The sequence below is a fragment of the Scyliorhinus torazame genome, chromosome 19 (genome assembly GCF_047496885.1).
Source record: "Scyliorhinus torazame isolate Kashiwa2021f chromosome 19, sScyTor2.1, whole genome shotgun sequence".
NCBI lineage: Eukaryota > Metazoa > Chordata > Chondrichthyes > Carcharhiniformes > Scyliorhinidae > Scyliorhinus > Scyliorhinus torazame.
The window spans coordinates 100,960,357-100,978,201 of record NC_092725.1 but is presented as its reverse complement, the minus strand read 5'-3'; the positions used below and the strand labels follow the sequence as shown (position 1 = coordinate 100,978,201).

General features: G+C 44.9%; 1 protein-coding gene across 3 annotated transcripts in view; it reads left to right on the top strand.

Moving 5' to 3' along the window:
* Positions 1–17,845, top strand: part of kitlga (kit ligand a) — a 175,198-nt gene that overhangs the window by 50,139 nt on the left and 107,214 nt on the right. The window contains exons 1-4 of one of the 3 annotated variants that reach the window (XM_072484939.1): positions 99–236; positions 966–1,079; positions 6,554–6,616; positions 17,522–17,680. In XM_072484939.1, coding sequence (XP_072341040.1) covers positions 219–236; positions 966–1,079; positions 6,554–6,616; positions 17,522–17,680 — 354 coding nt within the window. In that variant the 5' untranslated portion in view covers positions 99–218. Of the gene's footprint in view, positions 1–98; positions 237–965; positions 1,080–6,553; positions 6,617–17,521; positions 17,681–17,845 lie in introns of those variants that run through there. The other 2 variants (XM_072484942.1, XM_072484941.1) reach the window with 2 other exon arrangements.

Below are 17,845 nucleotides of genomic sequence, written 5' to 3'. Positions count from 1 at the left end.
CCATCCTCAATTGGCTTTGAGAGGGTGGCGGTGAGCCGCCTTCTTGAGCCGCTGCAGCCCATGTGGTGCAAGGGCACCCGCAGTGCTGCGGGGAGGGGGCTGTAGCTCTTTAAGTTAATATGTGACCTATTTGACCAGTGCTCAAGATATACAAGGCAGTTTCAAGTAGTGTGTGTGTGGGATGGCAGGGAGAAGCAAGTGTGGCCAAGAATGGAGAAATGGCCGGTTTTTATGGTGTGAGTGCAAAGTGAAATGTGGTGCAGTACTGTTCTAGACACACGCTAGTCGAAGAACATACCAATAATGGTTTAGAAGGGACTTTACCCTGGTAACTTGCAGTGTATTATTCTGCTGTTAATATGCAACTATGTTTAAACTTGTTTTTTTTTCCCTTTTAAGACACCACACAAAATAATTGCTCTAAATAGGCGTGAGGTAAATTAGAAACTAATTGGCCACAGCAAAATCTATTAATGGATGTTTTCTGTTGCTGTGGGAGTTTCTTCATAGTTTGGCAGGTTCTTGTAAATCCCCACTTCTTCACTAAGGTTAGAACAAGCTGGCTGGCTTTCTTCTCTCTCTTTTTAAATTTTTCTTAAAGCATGGCAGCAAAGCTTGCAGGTGTAACACCTCAAAATAGGTGATCCAAAATATGTTTACCTGTGCACTTAGGACACATGTAGCCTTTCACTAAATGGCCATCAACCGGTCCAGGCTGCCTCTGAGAGGGTGAATGCAGTGTCCAGTGGTACACTTAAGGCCTTCCGTAACTGGTGGGCGTCACAGGGGCTGGAGTGCATCGTCGGCCCCAGGAATCACACTTTAATTTAATTAGAGAAGTTTCCTTCAGAGTTTTGCCTTGTGTAACAGTGCCCCATCGCTCTGTTACTTATTTACTTTGTTATTGTCTCTTTAAAAGATCATACAATTCTCTAAGTTTTCATTTTGATTTTCTTTCATTTCAGACTTTTATAAACAGCGTGATTTACCTGCACTTGTTTCTGCCCAACATATTTGGAGGACCTATATGCAAAACAGGAAACCCAGTGACCGATGATATAAAACGTATTGATGAATTGGTAAGCAAGCTGGTCAAGGAACAATGTAAAAAAAAACTTGTGACTATTTACTAACCTTACCAAGAAAGAAACCACGGGCTTGATTTAGCAACTCTCTTAGAAATGTATATTTGAAGCCCAGTTGCATGATTAAACTAACAGCCATTTGTGCACAGCAAGATCCCACCATCAGCACTGGCCAATTAGTCATGTTTTATACAGTGTTGGTTAAGTTTGCACCCAGGACACACAGGCCTAATTCAATCCTCATTTTCAAGTGGTAGACTCTGATCTTATTTTAATGAATATTTTGATTTTGTCTCATCATTTGCAGTTAAAGAGCTAACTTTAGGCAAGTGAGGATAGATGAGATGTAGAGTTGTTTGGAGCAGGCTTTCACCACAGTGCAAGATTTTGGTTTCTTCATTCTCAGGATGTGGGCAACCATGGCAATGTCAGAATCTATTATCTATCCCTCTTTGGCCAGACAAGGTGGTGCTGGGCCTTCATCTTAGACTGTTAATAGCTTGATACAGCTGAAAAGCTCACTATAACAGTTTAGAGGGCAATTGAGAGTCAACCACATCGTTATAGGACTGGAACCACATATATGTCAGACCAGGTACTAATGACAGGTTTGAGTATCAGGTTGGTGAATATGGGTGGGGTTGGGAACCCAAAACGGTGGCAAACTGCACCTCAACTGGCAGGAGGACGTAGTTTACCCAAGCTGATTCCATTTTCAATAGGGGCATTCATTAATAAATGGGAAATAGAGTGACGGAACCGTGAAACAGGAAGTAAGGTTTTATAGCCAGGAGGTACATGCAGAAATAAAGGGTGCGGTATACTGGCCGCGTCACGCTCCTGTCGGGCAAACTGGGGCATGAACAGCTGGTAGATGCCAGGAGAGGCCTCTTCTAGGATCTACCTGGCTCGCCACACCTCGCGAGATCTAACGGGACCTCGCGAGACATTGCGATCTCGATCCCACCCATTGTGGGTGGGATCAATATTTGGCAAATCTTCAATTTGGGATCTAACCCCTTTGCCTGTGACCTTGGGCGAGTGTCATTCAGTACTGGTCCCACAAATGGGGACCAGTGTGGAATGGCACTTGGGCGGGGGGGAGACGGGGGCAGGTCTCCCCGGGGTTCAGAGGCCCCCGGGTGGTTGGCCTCCGGGCAGGGTGGTACCCTAGCACCGGTGCCACTGGGGTACCCTGGCAGTGCCACCTGGGTGTCAGCCTGGTGGTGCGCAGGGGGCACTGGCAGGGACACTGCCACATTGGCAGTGCCAAGGTGCCAGGCTGTCATTGTGCATGTGCTGGGGATCGGCCCTGGGCGTGCCCTTCCTATGTGAAGTGGAGCGAGGGCCCCCTTATGGGTGAGTTTGGGTCCAGGGTTCGGGTCGGGGCGGGGATGTTGAGAGATCGGGGCCCCATTTAAAAATAGTGTCCCAATCTCCTCCTGCACTGAGGAGTTCTGGCGAGCAGAGCACCTCGGTGCAGGAAATGGGACTCAGTGCAGCCTTGGCAGTGTCCTGTTCAATAGCGTGTTCTTTCTCAATGCTGTGAGCGCTGGAAAACACCAGGTTAAACATGCTCGATATGGGACTCTGTTGCAATTAGTTAGATCGCACCCAAGATTTTTAATAGGCAGATTTCCCAATGTCTTGCTCCATTGGTAATATTCTCCCCTTTGGATCAAGAAGTTGTGCCTGCAAGTCCTACCCCAGAGACTTGAGCACCAAATCTAGGCTGGCATTCCCAGCGCAACACTGAGGGCGTGCTACACTGTTGGAGGTGCTAGCTTTCAGATTAAATTTTAAACCGGGGCTCTGTCTGCCCCCTCAGGTGGGTGTAAAAGATTCCATGGAACTACTTTAAACACAAGCAGGGGAGTTATCCCTGGTGTTCTGGCTACAATTTGTCACTTAATCAACAGCACAAAAATAGATTATCTGACCATAGTCACATTTGTGTGTGTGGGAGTTTGCTGAGTTCAAATTGGCTGCTGCCTTTCCCACATTACAACAGTGTCTACACTTCAAATGTATTTCACTGGCTTTAAAGCATTTTGAGATGTCTTGACATTGTGAAAGACATGTGAAGCATTTTTTAAAATAATAAGCAGTGCATTCTCTGAGAGGAGTGTTCACTGATCAAAAACTGATGAAGGGGGAACAGAATATGATTGCAATCTAGTAAAAAATTTAAAAACGGATTGCAAAAGCTTCTATAGGTACTGAAACATTTGGCTAGGACAAATGTGGGAGAGGAAGGAGAATTAATAATGGGGAACAGAGAAATGGCAGAGAAGTCAAATTATTACTTTGTGCCTGTTCTCACTAAGGAAGTTGCAGGAAATCTCCCAGATGTAGAGATCAAAGGGATTAGGGAGAATGTGGAATTGAAGGCAATTAGTATAAGTATGAAGGTTGTATTGGAGAAATGAATGGGACTGAAAGATGATAAGTTCCCACGACCTGATATTATGCATCTCAGTGTTGAAATAAATTGCTATCGAGATGGTGGATGCATTGGTGATCATCTTCCAAAATTCTACAGATTCAGGAATGGTTCCTGAAGGTTAGAAGGTGGTAAATGTCACTCCACTGTTAAAGATGGATAGTTGTGTGAAACCAGCAGCGGGTTTAGCACAGTGGGCTAAACAGCTGGCTTGTAATGCAGAACAAGGCCAGCAGCGCGGGTTCAATTCCCGTACCGGCCTCCCCGAATAGGCGCCGGAATGTGGCGACTAGGGGCTTTTCACAGTAACTTCATTGAAGCCTACTTGTGACAATAAGCTATTATTATTATTATTATTATTATTATTATTATTATTATTATTGAAGGAGGGGAGAGAGAAAATAAGGAACTACAGATCTATTAGCCTTACATCAGAAGTAGTGAAAAAGCTAGAATTTATTATAAAGGATGTGATAAATGGCCACTTCAATAATCATGATCTAATTGGACATAGTCAGCATGGGTTTATGAATGGAAAATAATGTTTAACAAACTTGTTAGAGTTTCTTGAGGACGGTACGAACAAAATTGATGGAGTGTCGATGGATGTAGCATATTTGTATTTTTAAAAGACTTTTGATAAAGTCTTCCACAGGAGGTTGATTAGCAAAATAAAAGCCCATGGTATAGTATACCGGCAAGGATTAAGGATTGGCTAACAGCCAGAAAACGAAGAGTAGGTCTAAACGTGTCATTTTTGATTTGGCAGGCTGTGGCAGCCAATGGGATAGTGCAAGGATCAGCACTTGACCCCAGCTGTTCACAATATAAATCAATGACTTGGAAATGTAATATTTTCAAGTTCGCAGATGACCCAAAGCTTGGCGTGTTGTGAGGAAGATGTAAAGCAACTATAGGAGGATATGAATGAATTTAGTGAGTGGACAAGATAACGGCAGATGGAAAAATGTGAGGTCATCCATTTTGGTAGAAGTAACAGATGAGATGTCCAGAATGTTTCCTAAATGGTAAGAAATTAGAAAGTGTGGATGTACAAAGGGATCTGGGTGTTCTTGTCCAGAAGTCTCTGAAGGCTAACACACAGGTGCAGCAAACTATTAGGAAGGCTAATGGAATGTTAGCCGTTATCGCAAGAGGATGTGAGGAGTAATGAGGTCTTGCTTCAATTGTATAGGAGCTTGGTTAGACCACACCTGGAGTGGTGTGTGCAATATGGTCCCCTTACCTTCAGGAGGATATTATTGACGTAGAGGGAGTGCAACAAAGGTTCACCAGACTTGTTCCGGGGATGGCGGGACTGTCTAATGAAGAGGGATTGGCATACTGGGCTTCTAATCTCTAGTGTTTCGAAGCATGAGAGGTGATTGCATTGAAACCGACAAAATACTTCAAGAAATAGACAGGGTAGATGCAGATGCAGTGTTCCACTTGGTTTGGGAGTCTAGAACCAGAGGACACAATTTCAAAATCAGGGGGATGCCACTTAGGAGTGAGATGAGAAGAGATTTCTTCACACAAAGGGTTATGCATCTTTAGAATTCTCTACCCCATAGGGCTGTGGCTGTTTGGTTATTGAGCATGTTCAAAGCAGAGATTGATAAATTTCTGATCAACAATAGCGTGTAATATGCCTTGAAGTGTCCAATCAACCAGGGTCATATGGAATAGTGGAGCAGGCTCGATGGGCTGAATGGCCTATGCCTGTTCGATGTTCCTATGATCATCAGTAATTTGCAAAATCACAAATTTTGAAAAGTCCTTCAGAAAAAAAAGCTTTCCTATAAATTTGCATTGCGAGGTCAGAAGCAGTGGGGGAATTATTCAGCCCTGCTCTTGTCTGAAATTAATCAACCAAATTTATACTCTGCTAATGGTGTCAATTCTCAATATCCAGTTGTCATGCAGCCAGCTCCAGTTCAAAAACAAACTTGTGGGTTTCACTTGGGAAGCCGAGGATACCTTGATTTACCAAATCCTGGCGAGTGTACTTTCACATTGCCCAGAAACAGATCATTCGGCCCAGCTAGATTATACCAGTGTTTATGCACCACACAAGTCTCCTCTCACTCTACTTCATCTACTTCTCTCAACATATCCTTCTATTCCTTTCTCCTTCGTGTTTACCTCTCTTCTCCTTTAATCCATCCAGGCTATTAGTCCCATCTGCTCTTCATGGTATGGAATATGACATTCTAACCACATTGTGCCTCCTGCATTCCCTTCTGGATTTATTCGTGACCATCTTGCTTTTATCGCCCCCAGTTAAGGGTCTCGCCCACAAGCAGAAACATCTTCTCCGTCTCTATCCTCTCAAACTCTTCCACAATTATAAGATTTTTTTTTAATTTGGCATACCCAATTTTTTTCCAATTCAGGGCCAATTTTTGCATGGCCATTCTACCTACCCTGCACATCTTTGTGTTTGTGGGGGTGAGACCCACGCAAACACAGGGAGAACGTGCAAACCCCACATGGACAGCGATCCGGGGCCAGGATCAAACCCGAGTCCTCGACGCTGGGAGGCAGCTGTGCTAACAACTGCACCACTGTACCGCCCCTCTTCCACAATTATGAGGATCTCTGTCAGGGCATCCTTCGCTTTTCTCGAGTTATGAGCCTCAGCTTGTTCAGAGCTACAGCCGCCACTGTGATTTTCAATGAAGCATGTAAACAAAATCCTCAAAGTGCTGGAAATCTGAAACGAGAAAACGTTGTAAGCACAAAGCAGGTTCGTACGGGCAAACATTCAACATTTGGAATTCAGAGTTTGCCCCAAAGGTAATTTTGTGCTGGGAATGTTGATTTTTCTCTGTCCTCGCTGACTGATGTGCTCTGATTGCAACACTTTTTTTTTTGGTTTAAGTTCAACGTGATTGTCTTCCTGGCGACCTAGCTGTGTCCATTTTAAACAGTTGGCTCTGTAACAGTTATGGGACATTCACTGTTTATAAAGTATCAGGTTATTTTCATATTTCCTAAATTTGTCTTTTGTTGTTTTTTTTAGGTTGGAAACTTGCCAAGTGATTATAAAATCCAGATAAAGTATATTTCTAAAATCCCTAATGTGGTAAGTATATTCCAATATATTTTGCATATTGGCCTTAATAAATTGCTCCTGTATTTGAATCATCAAAGCTTATAAGATAAGACCTTGGTCGGATTTCTCTCAAGCACCCGCCGACGGGTTCAATTGGGGGGGGGGGGGGGGGGGAGTTCAGCAGGAGGCCCAAAATCAGTTTTACATCGGCATGAACTTGTGTCTGGTGGATTGGGAAACCCACTGGAGACCAGCATCAATCTCATTTGAAGCCCACTTGAAGCTTGAAGGCTGGGACTGCCTCTGGAGTTCAGGATGAAGGCCATTAGCAACACTGGAACCCGGAACACCAGAGTAGTGGGTTAGGGGAGCATCTATAGGTGGACATTCCAGGTTCTGGAGGGAGTCCATCTTGCAGGCTCAGAATATTTCTCGAGATCCATCTTCATTCTCAGGACGTTAATCTCCTGGTCACAGTGTGTTCCGGGAGACCTACCTTCATTTTCAGGAGGTCCACCGTCTTCCTTTAATAGTGGGTCAGTAATGTTGGGCGCGTTTTCAACATGAACCCTGGATTATGATGGCGGATGACACGCCATCAGCCTGCCCCATCATGGAATATTGCCTGAAACACCCAATTGCATAATTAATGAGGTCGGTGCCAGAATATTTGGCTTGTTATCCCGTCGGTTTCCAGAGCGGGAAACATTACGAGTTATGGCCCCTGCCATGGGACGTAGACCCTGGATGCAAGAACCTGTCTCAAGTTATAACTTATTGGGGCATCAGTAAAAAAAATGAATACTCTTCAGTTTTCTTCGCCCTGACCTCTTGCCCTTCTTCCGTCCTGTCCCAACGAAGATAACTCCTGACCCCATCTATGAGGCACAAGTCAGGAGTGTGATGGAATACTCTCCACTTGCCTGGATGAGTGCTGCTCCAATAACACTTGAGCTCAACACTATCCAGGACAAAGCAGCCCGCTTGATTGGCACCATTTCACTTGGCCACGTGCGCGGTCCCTGCAGCCTAGAGTCTACCCACTTCCAACGGCAAGAAGGTTTTGAAACTTTTGTTCTGCTTACTCACAATTGTTCTTAGCTTTTCTTTTTTCAAACCATTTTGCATCAGCCTTTAATCGCCATTTGAACCTGGTCCAGAGAAGCTTCTCCTCTGCTCTCGTCGCCATTTTAACCTCCCTCAATCCTGATGTCTATTTTAATGATCTAGAATTGAGTGGGCAGGGCACAATTTCAAAATTTGCAGCAGCTGACAAAAAATTGGAGGTACTGTGAACTGTGAGAAGGGAAATAATAGATTGCAAGAAGAGAGATGGAGAGGCTGGTGGAAAGTGTGGCAGATTAAATTTAGCACCGAGAGGTGTGACATGATACATTTTCTCAGGAAGAGTGAGAAATTCAAGATGCAATTCTAAAAGAGGTGAAGGAGCAGAGGGACCAGTTGAAGGTGGCAAAATAGGTAGAGAAAGTGGTTTAAAAGGCACCAGGGGTATCCTGGGCGTTGCAAGTTTTATGAGAATTTTCCCAGGGACGTGAGACTTCAGATCGATTAGAGAAGCTGTGGTTGTTCTCCTTAGAGAAGGTTTGCTATAGATGTAGGAAACCATAAGGGAGTGAGACAGAATGGGTAGAAATAAATTGTCCCCCTTGGCGGAAGGTTCGCGAACCAGAGGATACTGATTATTTTAAAAAATTTGAAGTACACAATTTTTTTTCCAATTAAGGGGTAATTTAGCGTTGCCAATCCACCTAACCTGCACATCTTTGGGTTGTGGGGGTGAAACCCACGCAGACAGTAGGAGAATGTGAAAACTCCACACGGACAGTGACCCAGGGCTGGGATTCGAACCCGGGTCCTCAGCGCCATAGACACAGTGCTAACCACTGCGCCACGTCCCCCCCCGAGAGGGTACTGATTTAAGGTGATTAGCAAAAGATGCAATGGCGACACGTGGAAAACTTTTGTCATGCACCAAGTGTTTAGGATCTGGAATGCGCTGCCCGAGAGAGTGGTGGAGACAGATTCAATCGTGGCTCTCAAAAGGGAATTGGATAAGAGGAGAAAATAATAGTGAGGTTCAGGAGAAAGGATGAGGATGGGACTAACTGAGTTTCTGTGGTTGACCTATGGTCTCGAGAGGCCAAATGGCTCCCAGTTACCTTGCTCAGCCATGAGGTGTACCAAGGGTGTATTCCTTTAGTCCCAAGTTATTGTTGGTGTAGATAATGCTAAAGAATGTTTTATCAGCAAAACAACAAGAGTAGGAAGAACAGGACAATTTTTGAGGTTGCCATTGAAAGCAACACTCATCATAAGTTTAACAAGCTATCAATATATCATTTGGTGTTTTGAGCACTTTGCAGGCTATGATGTATGTTTGAAGTGGAGCCACTGTTGGACAGGCTATACTTGCATCCAAGTTGCACACAGCAAGGTGCCACAAATAACAATGAAACAAATGACTAAATAATCGGTTCTTTTGTGTTGGCTGAGGGGCAAAGACAGACCAGGAAATAGAGAATGAACCTGCTATATTTCAAATTAGGACAGACCGAGTCCTCCAACCCCTTTGTGAATGTGAACAGCTTTAACATTTGATAATACCTTTTGAGGAAACAAAGTCAACTTCACAGCTGGAATGTAAGCAATAAAGTAGGAGCATGAAAAAAAATAGGTGAAGTTCAATGCACAAGACTCGAGTTATTTATTGACTTGGGGAATGTCTCAGGAAACTTGAATTTTCATTCTGTTTGAAGTCCAGCTTTCGCCTTAAATTTACCAGGTTACTGCCGTCTGTTGCTCATATCTGAGGGCATGCCTGTAATTTTGCCAAATTTTTGCTACTTTACATGTAAGTCCTGAAAAGGACTTTCAGGGTTCAAATTTCAGACTTTTCATCATAAATCATCAACAAACAATGTGAAGTACATTTGGAATGATTGCCAAAAAATGCTTCTGAAGTTGGGTATTTCCAGAATATGCTAAAGGTTGTCTCCGCCGTCACAGACTTCAAAACTGATTTAAGGTGATCTTGATGCTTCTAGCTGGTTCATTACTGAGGTTCTGCCTTTGAGGTCCAAGATCTTGCAATATATCTGGTTCCGCGCAACAACAACCACATTATAACAGGGCCCTGTGTGGTAGCTTTCATATGAGCATAAAAAGTAGGAGCAGAAGTAGGCCACTCGGCCCCTCGGGCATGCTCCACCATTCAATAAGATCATGGTTGATCTGATTGTTACCTCAACTCCACATTCCCACCTGTCCCCAATAACCTTTCATCCCCTTTGCGTATCAAGAATCTATCTATCTCTGACTTGAAAATAGTCAAAGACTGCTTCCAACGCCTAATGAAAAAGAGTGCCAAAAACACTCAACCCTCTGAGAGAAAAACAATTCTCATCACCTCATGGGCAACTTTTTATTTTTAAGCAGTGACCTCTAGTTCTAGATTCTCCCACGAGAGGAAACATTCTTTCTATACCCACCTTATATCAAGATCTTACAAGGCCCTTACATCAGGATCTTACATGTTTCAATCAAGTCGCCTCTTAAGTCTTTAAACTCCAGTGGATGTACGTGTAGCCTGTCCAACTTTTCCACGTAGGCATTAGTCTAGTAAACCTTCTCTGAACTGTTTCCAATGCACTTATATCCTTCCTTAAATAAGGTGACCAATACCAATGACACTACTCCAGATGTGGTCTCACAGATGCCCTGAATCCTAATCAAATAATCAGGAGTGGGGCCGCTGATTAGGATTCGGGGCATTATTGAGACCACACCTGGAGTAGAGCGTACAGTGTTGGTCACCTGCATACTAACCGTTTGCGATTCATGTAATAAGATACTTCACAGGAGCTTTATCAAGCACAATTTGACATTCAGCTATGCAAGGTGTTATTAGGGCAGGTAGCCCAAAGCTTGTTCACAGAGGTAGGTTTTAAGGAGCAGCTTAAAGAAAGGTGGAGAGGCAAAGCGGTTTAGGAAGGGAATTCCATACCTTAGGATCGAGGGAGCCAAAGACATAGCCATCAATGGTGGAACAATTAAAATTGGGAATGCTCAAGTAGTAAGAATTAGCTAGGTGAAAATATAATTGAAGGCTAGGCAAGGTAACGTCGCCACAGTCTGCCTTCCCCTATTGAGTGGGAGAGCTGACTGGTGGCGATTTGAAAAAAAAATGAAATGAAAATCGCTTATTGTCACAAGTAGGCTTCAAATGAAGTTACTGTGAAAAGCCCCTAGTCGCCACATTTTGGCGCCTGTTCGGGGAGGCTGTTATGGGAATCGAACCGTGCTGCTGGACTGCCTTGGTCTGCTTCCAAAGCCAGCGATTTAGCCCTGTGCTAAACATAACCTGAGGATCACCACGTCTCATGGTTGAGAAGGTGAGCCTTCATGAATACTCTTCATATATGGAGAATAACCATAGAAGGCTACAGGTCTAAAGGAAGCCGGGGCAAGAGAGCTAACCACTAAATAACCGCTGATACTAGTGCTGTGAATGATAAGCTCCGATGTTATCTCTGTAATAAAAAAACTGGAAAGCCAGCCTTGACTTCTTCAACTCCAATTTAATTGTTCTACAATCACTTCTCATCCAACACCACAGTGCCAACTGTTTCCCCTTTATATATAAGTGCAGTCAATTGATCAATGAGTGTGGTCTATTAAACAATTAAAACTCAATTTTAACTTGAGCACGAGAGAACATTAACTCTCTCCGAACACCATGTGCTCTGGTTCAGATTTGGAAAATGGCATTTTCCAGCTGTTCATTAACATTTGATGGGGGCATCAGGTGGAACAAAGGGGTGGTTTGATATTTAATCTCCCCCACCCTCTAACCTATCCCTCAGCTTCCTTTTTGTTCCACCTGAATCCTTCCATCTTTCCTCAACAGCATAAAACCCATCACATTTCTACCTCTCTATGGTTCCAAAGAAGAATCACACTGGACTAGAAACATTCACTCTGTTTCACTCTCCACGGATGCTGCCAGACCTGTTGGGTTTTGCAGCACTTCCTGTTTTTATCACTAAAACAGATTTTCTGATTTTAAACAAACAAACACATGACATACAAGCAGGATAAGGCTGTGGTGATCTGCATCGCTGTAAATACACAAGGGGTTAATGTACATACACTACACCTATACTAGATAAACATTAGAGGGAGCACCAGAGATATCATGACACACAGACATTCAACCAATAGATCAGTAAGATAGGACACGACCAATGGACAGTGAAGACACACATAGAGGTGACACTGCCACAAGGGGGCTACCCATATAAAAGGACAGGGCACACATGATCTTCCTCTTTCCAGTGGAGACACTTAGTGAGTACAGACAGGGTTGATTGAAACACATCACACCCACCACGTGGATTGCAGCAGATTGGTTAGTTAGTCTGAGTAGCTATAGCAGGATTAACAGGAGAGTCGAATCCAAGTAGGAAAATTGTTAATAGTTTAATAAATCTGTTAAAGCTATCTCCAAGTCTGAAACTTCCTTTGTCAGAGTCTACAACAAGGAAACAGCTTATGCTACGTCAAGAGCATAACAAAACATGGTACCAGAGAGTGACTGTTTAAATCCATATAGTTTCTACTCAGCAAACTGTGACAACCAGCAAAAGCACCCAGGCAAGATGTTCGAGATTCCAGTTCCACAGCGGGTCAGGTGCCACGGCAATCTCAGTGCAAACTGTCCTGCATTCAGGCAAAGGTTTGAGATCCTCCTGGTAGCAGCCGATCTGCAAGACGTGGCCGATGCTGAAAAGACAGAGCTTCTGCTCACAATTGCGGGTGCAAATACAGACCAAATCTTCAAACCCTTCAAGTACTCCAGAGGGCAAGAAAAGAGAGACTTCCAGAAAGTCCTGAACAAGTTCGAACAATACTGCGAGGAAAACACAAAAAAACCCAACAGAAAACGGTAAAAGAGGTGCCAATACTAACCACGAGGCTGAGGTAGGTGAGCAACGAACGACAATTTTGATTGGTGGCCATCTTGGAAAAGGTGCCGCACATGCGCAGTTGAGAGAAGGGTGCAAAGTAAAGGAACAGCGATCTGCACATGCAGAGGTTCAGGACCACGCCCACTTAAAGGGGAAATGTCCCAAAACAAGAAGAAAAAAAATTTAAGCCTCAAAACAAGATTCTTTCACCTGGAACGACAGCACAATGCCTGATCTTCGACCAGTAGCTGAAAGTAACCTCCGCAGAACCCTGCAACAAGCAGTTCGCACCGCCCTAGAAGATGATATGGTCCTTGAAGACTACGACTCAGACGAAGATTTCATCATTGGACGTGGCAACCTCAGTTCCAAATCCGAACGGCAACTAGAGGTGTTGTACATTGAAAACCCCGACGACGAGTTCTTCGGATTGGGGAATCCTCATATGACATCCCGACTCGTGAGTGCAGGATTAGGCTGCGGCCTGACACCAAGAGACAGAGAGCGGTACAAGTCCACAGAGAGCGGCCTACTGCCACACAGAGTGGTCCGCGAAGGGTCCAGCCTCCACACAGAAAACGATGAAAGACTCCACAGCGAGACAACTGCACGTCTCCACACACAAAAGTGACTCCAGTGACACAAGCCTCCACAGCGAGCTCGTGGACAGCCTCCACGATAGAAGCAACACAAGACTCCAGAGTGCAGTCCTTGCATGAACAAGAAGTGATGACAGTCTCCACAGCGAGACCAATGCACGATTCCACACAGGGAACGCTGCAAGACTCCACAGAGGGAATGACACAAGCCTCCACAGCGAGCTCATGGACAGACTCCACGATGGAAGGAACGCAAGAATCCAGAGCGCAGTCCTTGTATGAACAAGACCATGAGGGTCTAGCAACCTCCTCTGAGCAACCAGCAGTAGGCGATGTAGGTCTGCCATGCTCAAGTTAACAACGGAAAGACTATGACAGTCTGCCACACTCAAGTGAACGACAAGAAGACACTGAGGCTCTACCCACTGTATGTGCGACAAGTGACGACGGCATCCCACTTCCCATACCAGATGTGCAACGTGACAGACCTCAGCTAGTGTGTACAGAGGCACTTGACAATCACGGTGAGAATACTGGTGACTCCAGTGACACCATGTTAATTCAAACCTCATCCGCTCGCCCCTCTCAACAAGAAAATGCATTCCTGAACGTATTTATTCCGGACGGGGAGCATCAAGAAACCTCAGCTGACTCAAGTGAACCTGCAATGACTCCAGACGGGGAGCATCGACAAGCCAAAACTGACTCAGGTGAAACAGACCGACTCCAGACGGGGAGCATCGACAAGCCAAAGCTGATTCAAGTAAGCCGGACATGACTCCAGACGGGGAGCGCCGTGGAATCAGAGACGGCACGCTCCATGAAACAGCAGGTGCCACAAAGGACGCTGACACGAGTAACTGCGTGAAGAACTCTTATAATCCACTTGGTGTGGTCACTGAGCGCAACAAACTCAACAACGTCGACAGCAAGCATGACAAAACCAACAACAATGGAACAATGACTGGTACGACATGGTACAACTCTGCCCATGAGGGGCACTGTTACTGCTCAGCTCAGTACAATGACATACCATGGCAGGACAATGCATCTTACCAATTCACGTTTGCTACACTACCAACATGCAACCCGGCTATCAGGACAGATGCCATCGAGAATTGCTACCATAAGCATCAAAAAAAAAAAAGAGTCCAACTCAAACGACAAAATGATTTGGACACCTCCAGATGACCTCTACTCCAGGACACTGACGGCGTTCACGAGGGAATGACAACATCAACGTCGACACTTCCATAACAGCCCACGAAAGCCACTCGACCGTGTAAATTCATGAATTTTGGACTTGGACCTATTGTTTAATAATCACTGTTATCATGAATTGTACATGTCATCACTTATCTACCTAGTTTGTTCAATTTTCTTCAAAACTGTACAGAAAATATGTAACACGAAAAAAGGGGGGATGTGGTGATCTGCATCACTGTAAATACACAAGGGGTTAATGTACATACACTGCACCTAGGCTAGATAAACACTAGAGGGAGCACCAGAGATATCATGACATACAGACATTCAACCAATAGGTCAGTAAGATAGGACACGACCAATGGGCAGTCAAGGCACACCCAGAGGTGACACTACCACAAGGGGGCTACCTATATAAAAGGACAGGGCACACATGATCTTCCTCTTTCCAATGGAGACACTTAGTGAGTACAGACAGGGTTGATTGAAACACACCACACCCACTACGTGGATTGTAGCAGACTGGTTAGTTAGTCTGAGTAGCTATAGCAGGATTAACAGGAGAGTTGAATCCAAGTAGGAGAATTGTTAATAGTTTAATAAATGTGTTAAAGCTATCTCCAAGTCTGAACCTTCCTTTGTCAGAGTGCACATCAAGGAAGCAGCTTATGCTAAGTCAAGAGCATAACAAAACAAAAGCCACTTGGCCCTTTTAGCCTACTCCCCATTCAATAAAATCATAACTGATCAGACTTCAAACTCCTGCCTCCCCCGGAGAACCTTTCACTCTCTTGTTTATCAAGAATATTTTTTTTTTTTAAATAATTTTTATTAAACGTTTTCATAAAATATCAATAACAAAATGAGAAAGAAAAAAGAACCCAACAGGATTAAGTACAAAACGCATGTTTATCAAGAATTGATCTACCTCTGCCTTGAAAACATTCAAAAACTCTGCTTCCACCTCCCTTTGAGGAAGCGAGTTGCAAAGACTCACTACATTCTGAGATAAAAATCCTTCTTACCTCTGTCTGAAATGGGCAACCTCTTTTTAAACTGACCTGTAGTCATATATTCTTCCATAAGAGGAAGCATCCTTGCCACATCTACCCTGCCAATATCCCTCAGGAGCTCATGGCCATGGGCGCAAATCCCATAATGGCCGCTAAATCTCGCAAGCGGTCAAAAATGGGATTTGCGCTGGTGAGATCTCGGTTTTGGATCTTTGGAGTGACGAAGCATCCAACCTTGGTGCAGTCTCCCACCGCCAGGCGGCGTGACGCCACACCGGCGCCAATCACTATCAGTTTCCGAAAGCGAAAACCAGTCGTGATGACCTCGCCAGGGATGCAGGGGCGCCTGTAGGTCCGAGGGGCTGAAGGACAAGGCTGGGCATTGCCCCCTGGCAGTGCCCCTGCAGTGCCAAAGGAGAAATGGCAAGGGGAAGTGCCAAGAGGACACTTAAAGGGGGCTCTGGCATGGAGAGGTTACCAACCACCATCAAGCGTATCCCTTGTGTGATGGGGGTAGGAGAACCCGATGCCTGATGGGAGGGGGGAGCAGGGGCAGAGGGTGGGTGATTAGCCTGATGTTGTCATTGTGGTGGGTGGGGGTGCGGGGCCGTGCCCTGGGGCTTGGGGCAGTCCCAACCTTTGTTGGGGAGAGGGGGGGGCCTTAAATGTAACTTGAGATCTTTTCAAAGGGCACCCCGAGCTTTGCTGTGTTTAGGCCCTGCCCCTCCAGCCGGTTGTGTGATCCTCCCTCGCACAGAGTCCTGCTTAATCCGACGAGGAAAGGCGACTGTGAAGCCGGAGAGTTTCAAGCAGCTTTTCTCACCTGATCCAACACTTGGGAAAATTATACCTTGTGGTCGGGATTTTCCACGCAGCCCGTCGGGTGTTTCGCGGGGACGGAGGCGGCCCACCATTGGTCGGCGGCGAGATCTTCTGGCTCCGCCGTTGTCAACGGGGTTTCCCATCGATTGTGCCCCTCAGCGCCAGGAAACCCGTGGTGAGGGTGTGCCATCGGCGGCACCAGAAACAGCATAAACGGCCGGAAAGCTCCAACCTACATGTTTCAATGCAGTCTTTAGATCTTAGAGGGATCTTTATCGCATCGCTTTTTGAGGGAGCAAATTGACAGCAGTGTCTCCTTATGTTACACCAGTGACCATCTTCCAAAGCATTTTATTGACTGTAAAGCACTTTTGGACATCCTGAGATCATGAAAAGTGCTATATAAATGCAAGTTCTTTCTTTCTATAGGGACTGCTGCTGTATCTGTAATTTTTCTGCTTTTATGTATTGGCGATGACCTTGTTCATAGGAACGAATCCTCATCTTCAGGTGTCAGGTGATAATCACGCGTTCTTCATTAACACCAAAGTCCTGGATACTCTACTTGTTGTCCCTTTATCATCAATACTGGTTAAATGGCGGGTGGGATCTGGGTGTCCTGGTACATGAATCGCAACAAGTATTGAGGAAGGCAAATGGAATGTCTCATTTATTTGCTGAGTGGCTTTCATTTATTGCAAGGGAAATGGAATATAAAAGTAGATATGTTTTACCATAGCTGGACAGGTCCTTGGTGAGACCACATCTGGAGTACTGTGTGCAGTTTTGGTCTCCTTTTTGGAAAAAGGATATAATTGTGTGAGAAACAGTTGAGAGAAAGTTCACGTGGCGCATTCCTAGGATGAAGGTCTTATCTTATGAAGAGAGGTTGAACAGGTTGGGCCTCTACCCATCAGAAGGTTCAGAGGTGACCGATTGAACCATACGAGATCTTGATGATTTGGTTGGATAGTAGAGTGACTAGAATTTGGGGACAGTTTAAGACTGAGAAGTTTCCCTTTCAAGAGATAGTTGAGGAGATTTTTCCCCCCTCTCAGAGAGCCTGTGAAATTCTCTTCCCCTGAGAGCTGTGGAGGATGGATCATTGAATTTATTAAAGACGGAGTTATATTTTTGATAGACAAGAGGATCAGGGTTATGGGGTCAGGCTAGAAAGTGCAGTTGAGGCCACAATCAGATCAACCATGCTCTTACCGAATGGGAGAGCAGGCGCAAAGGGCTGAATAGTTCTCAAGTCCGATGTTCCTAAGACGTTTTTCTTAACTTCTTAATTCTTTTTCTGTGCAGACAGATACATGTTGGCTGCATTTAACTGTGCCTGCAATGTCATTTAGCCTGGATGGCCTTCTAGAAAAGTTTGCCAAGAATTCATCAAATTATTTAATTATTGAAAATCTCCACCGGGTTCTGGATGGTATTCACAACTGTCTGTCTGACAACAGGAAGGTATCACGTTTGGTTCTCTTTGCTTGCATGCTTAGTTTGACAGTCTACCTGCCTGGATTGGCCAGTCACGGTGGTTGGGGATGGTGCCACATGCTACAGGTGGTGCGGGAGGTGGAACATCAGTGGAATCTTCTGCTCTCACTGGTTGTGAGCTTGGTGGCAGGA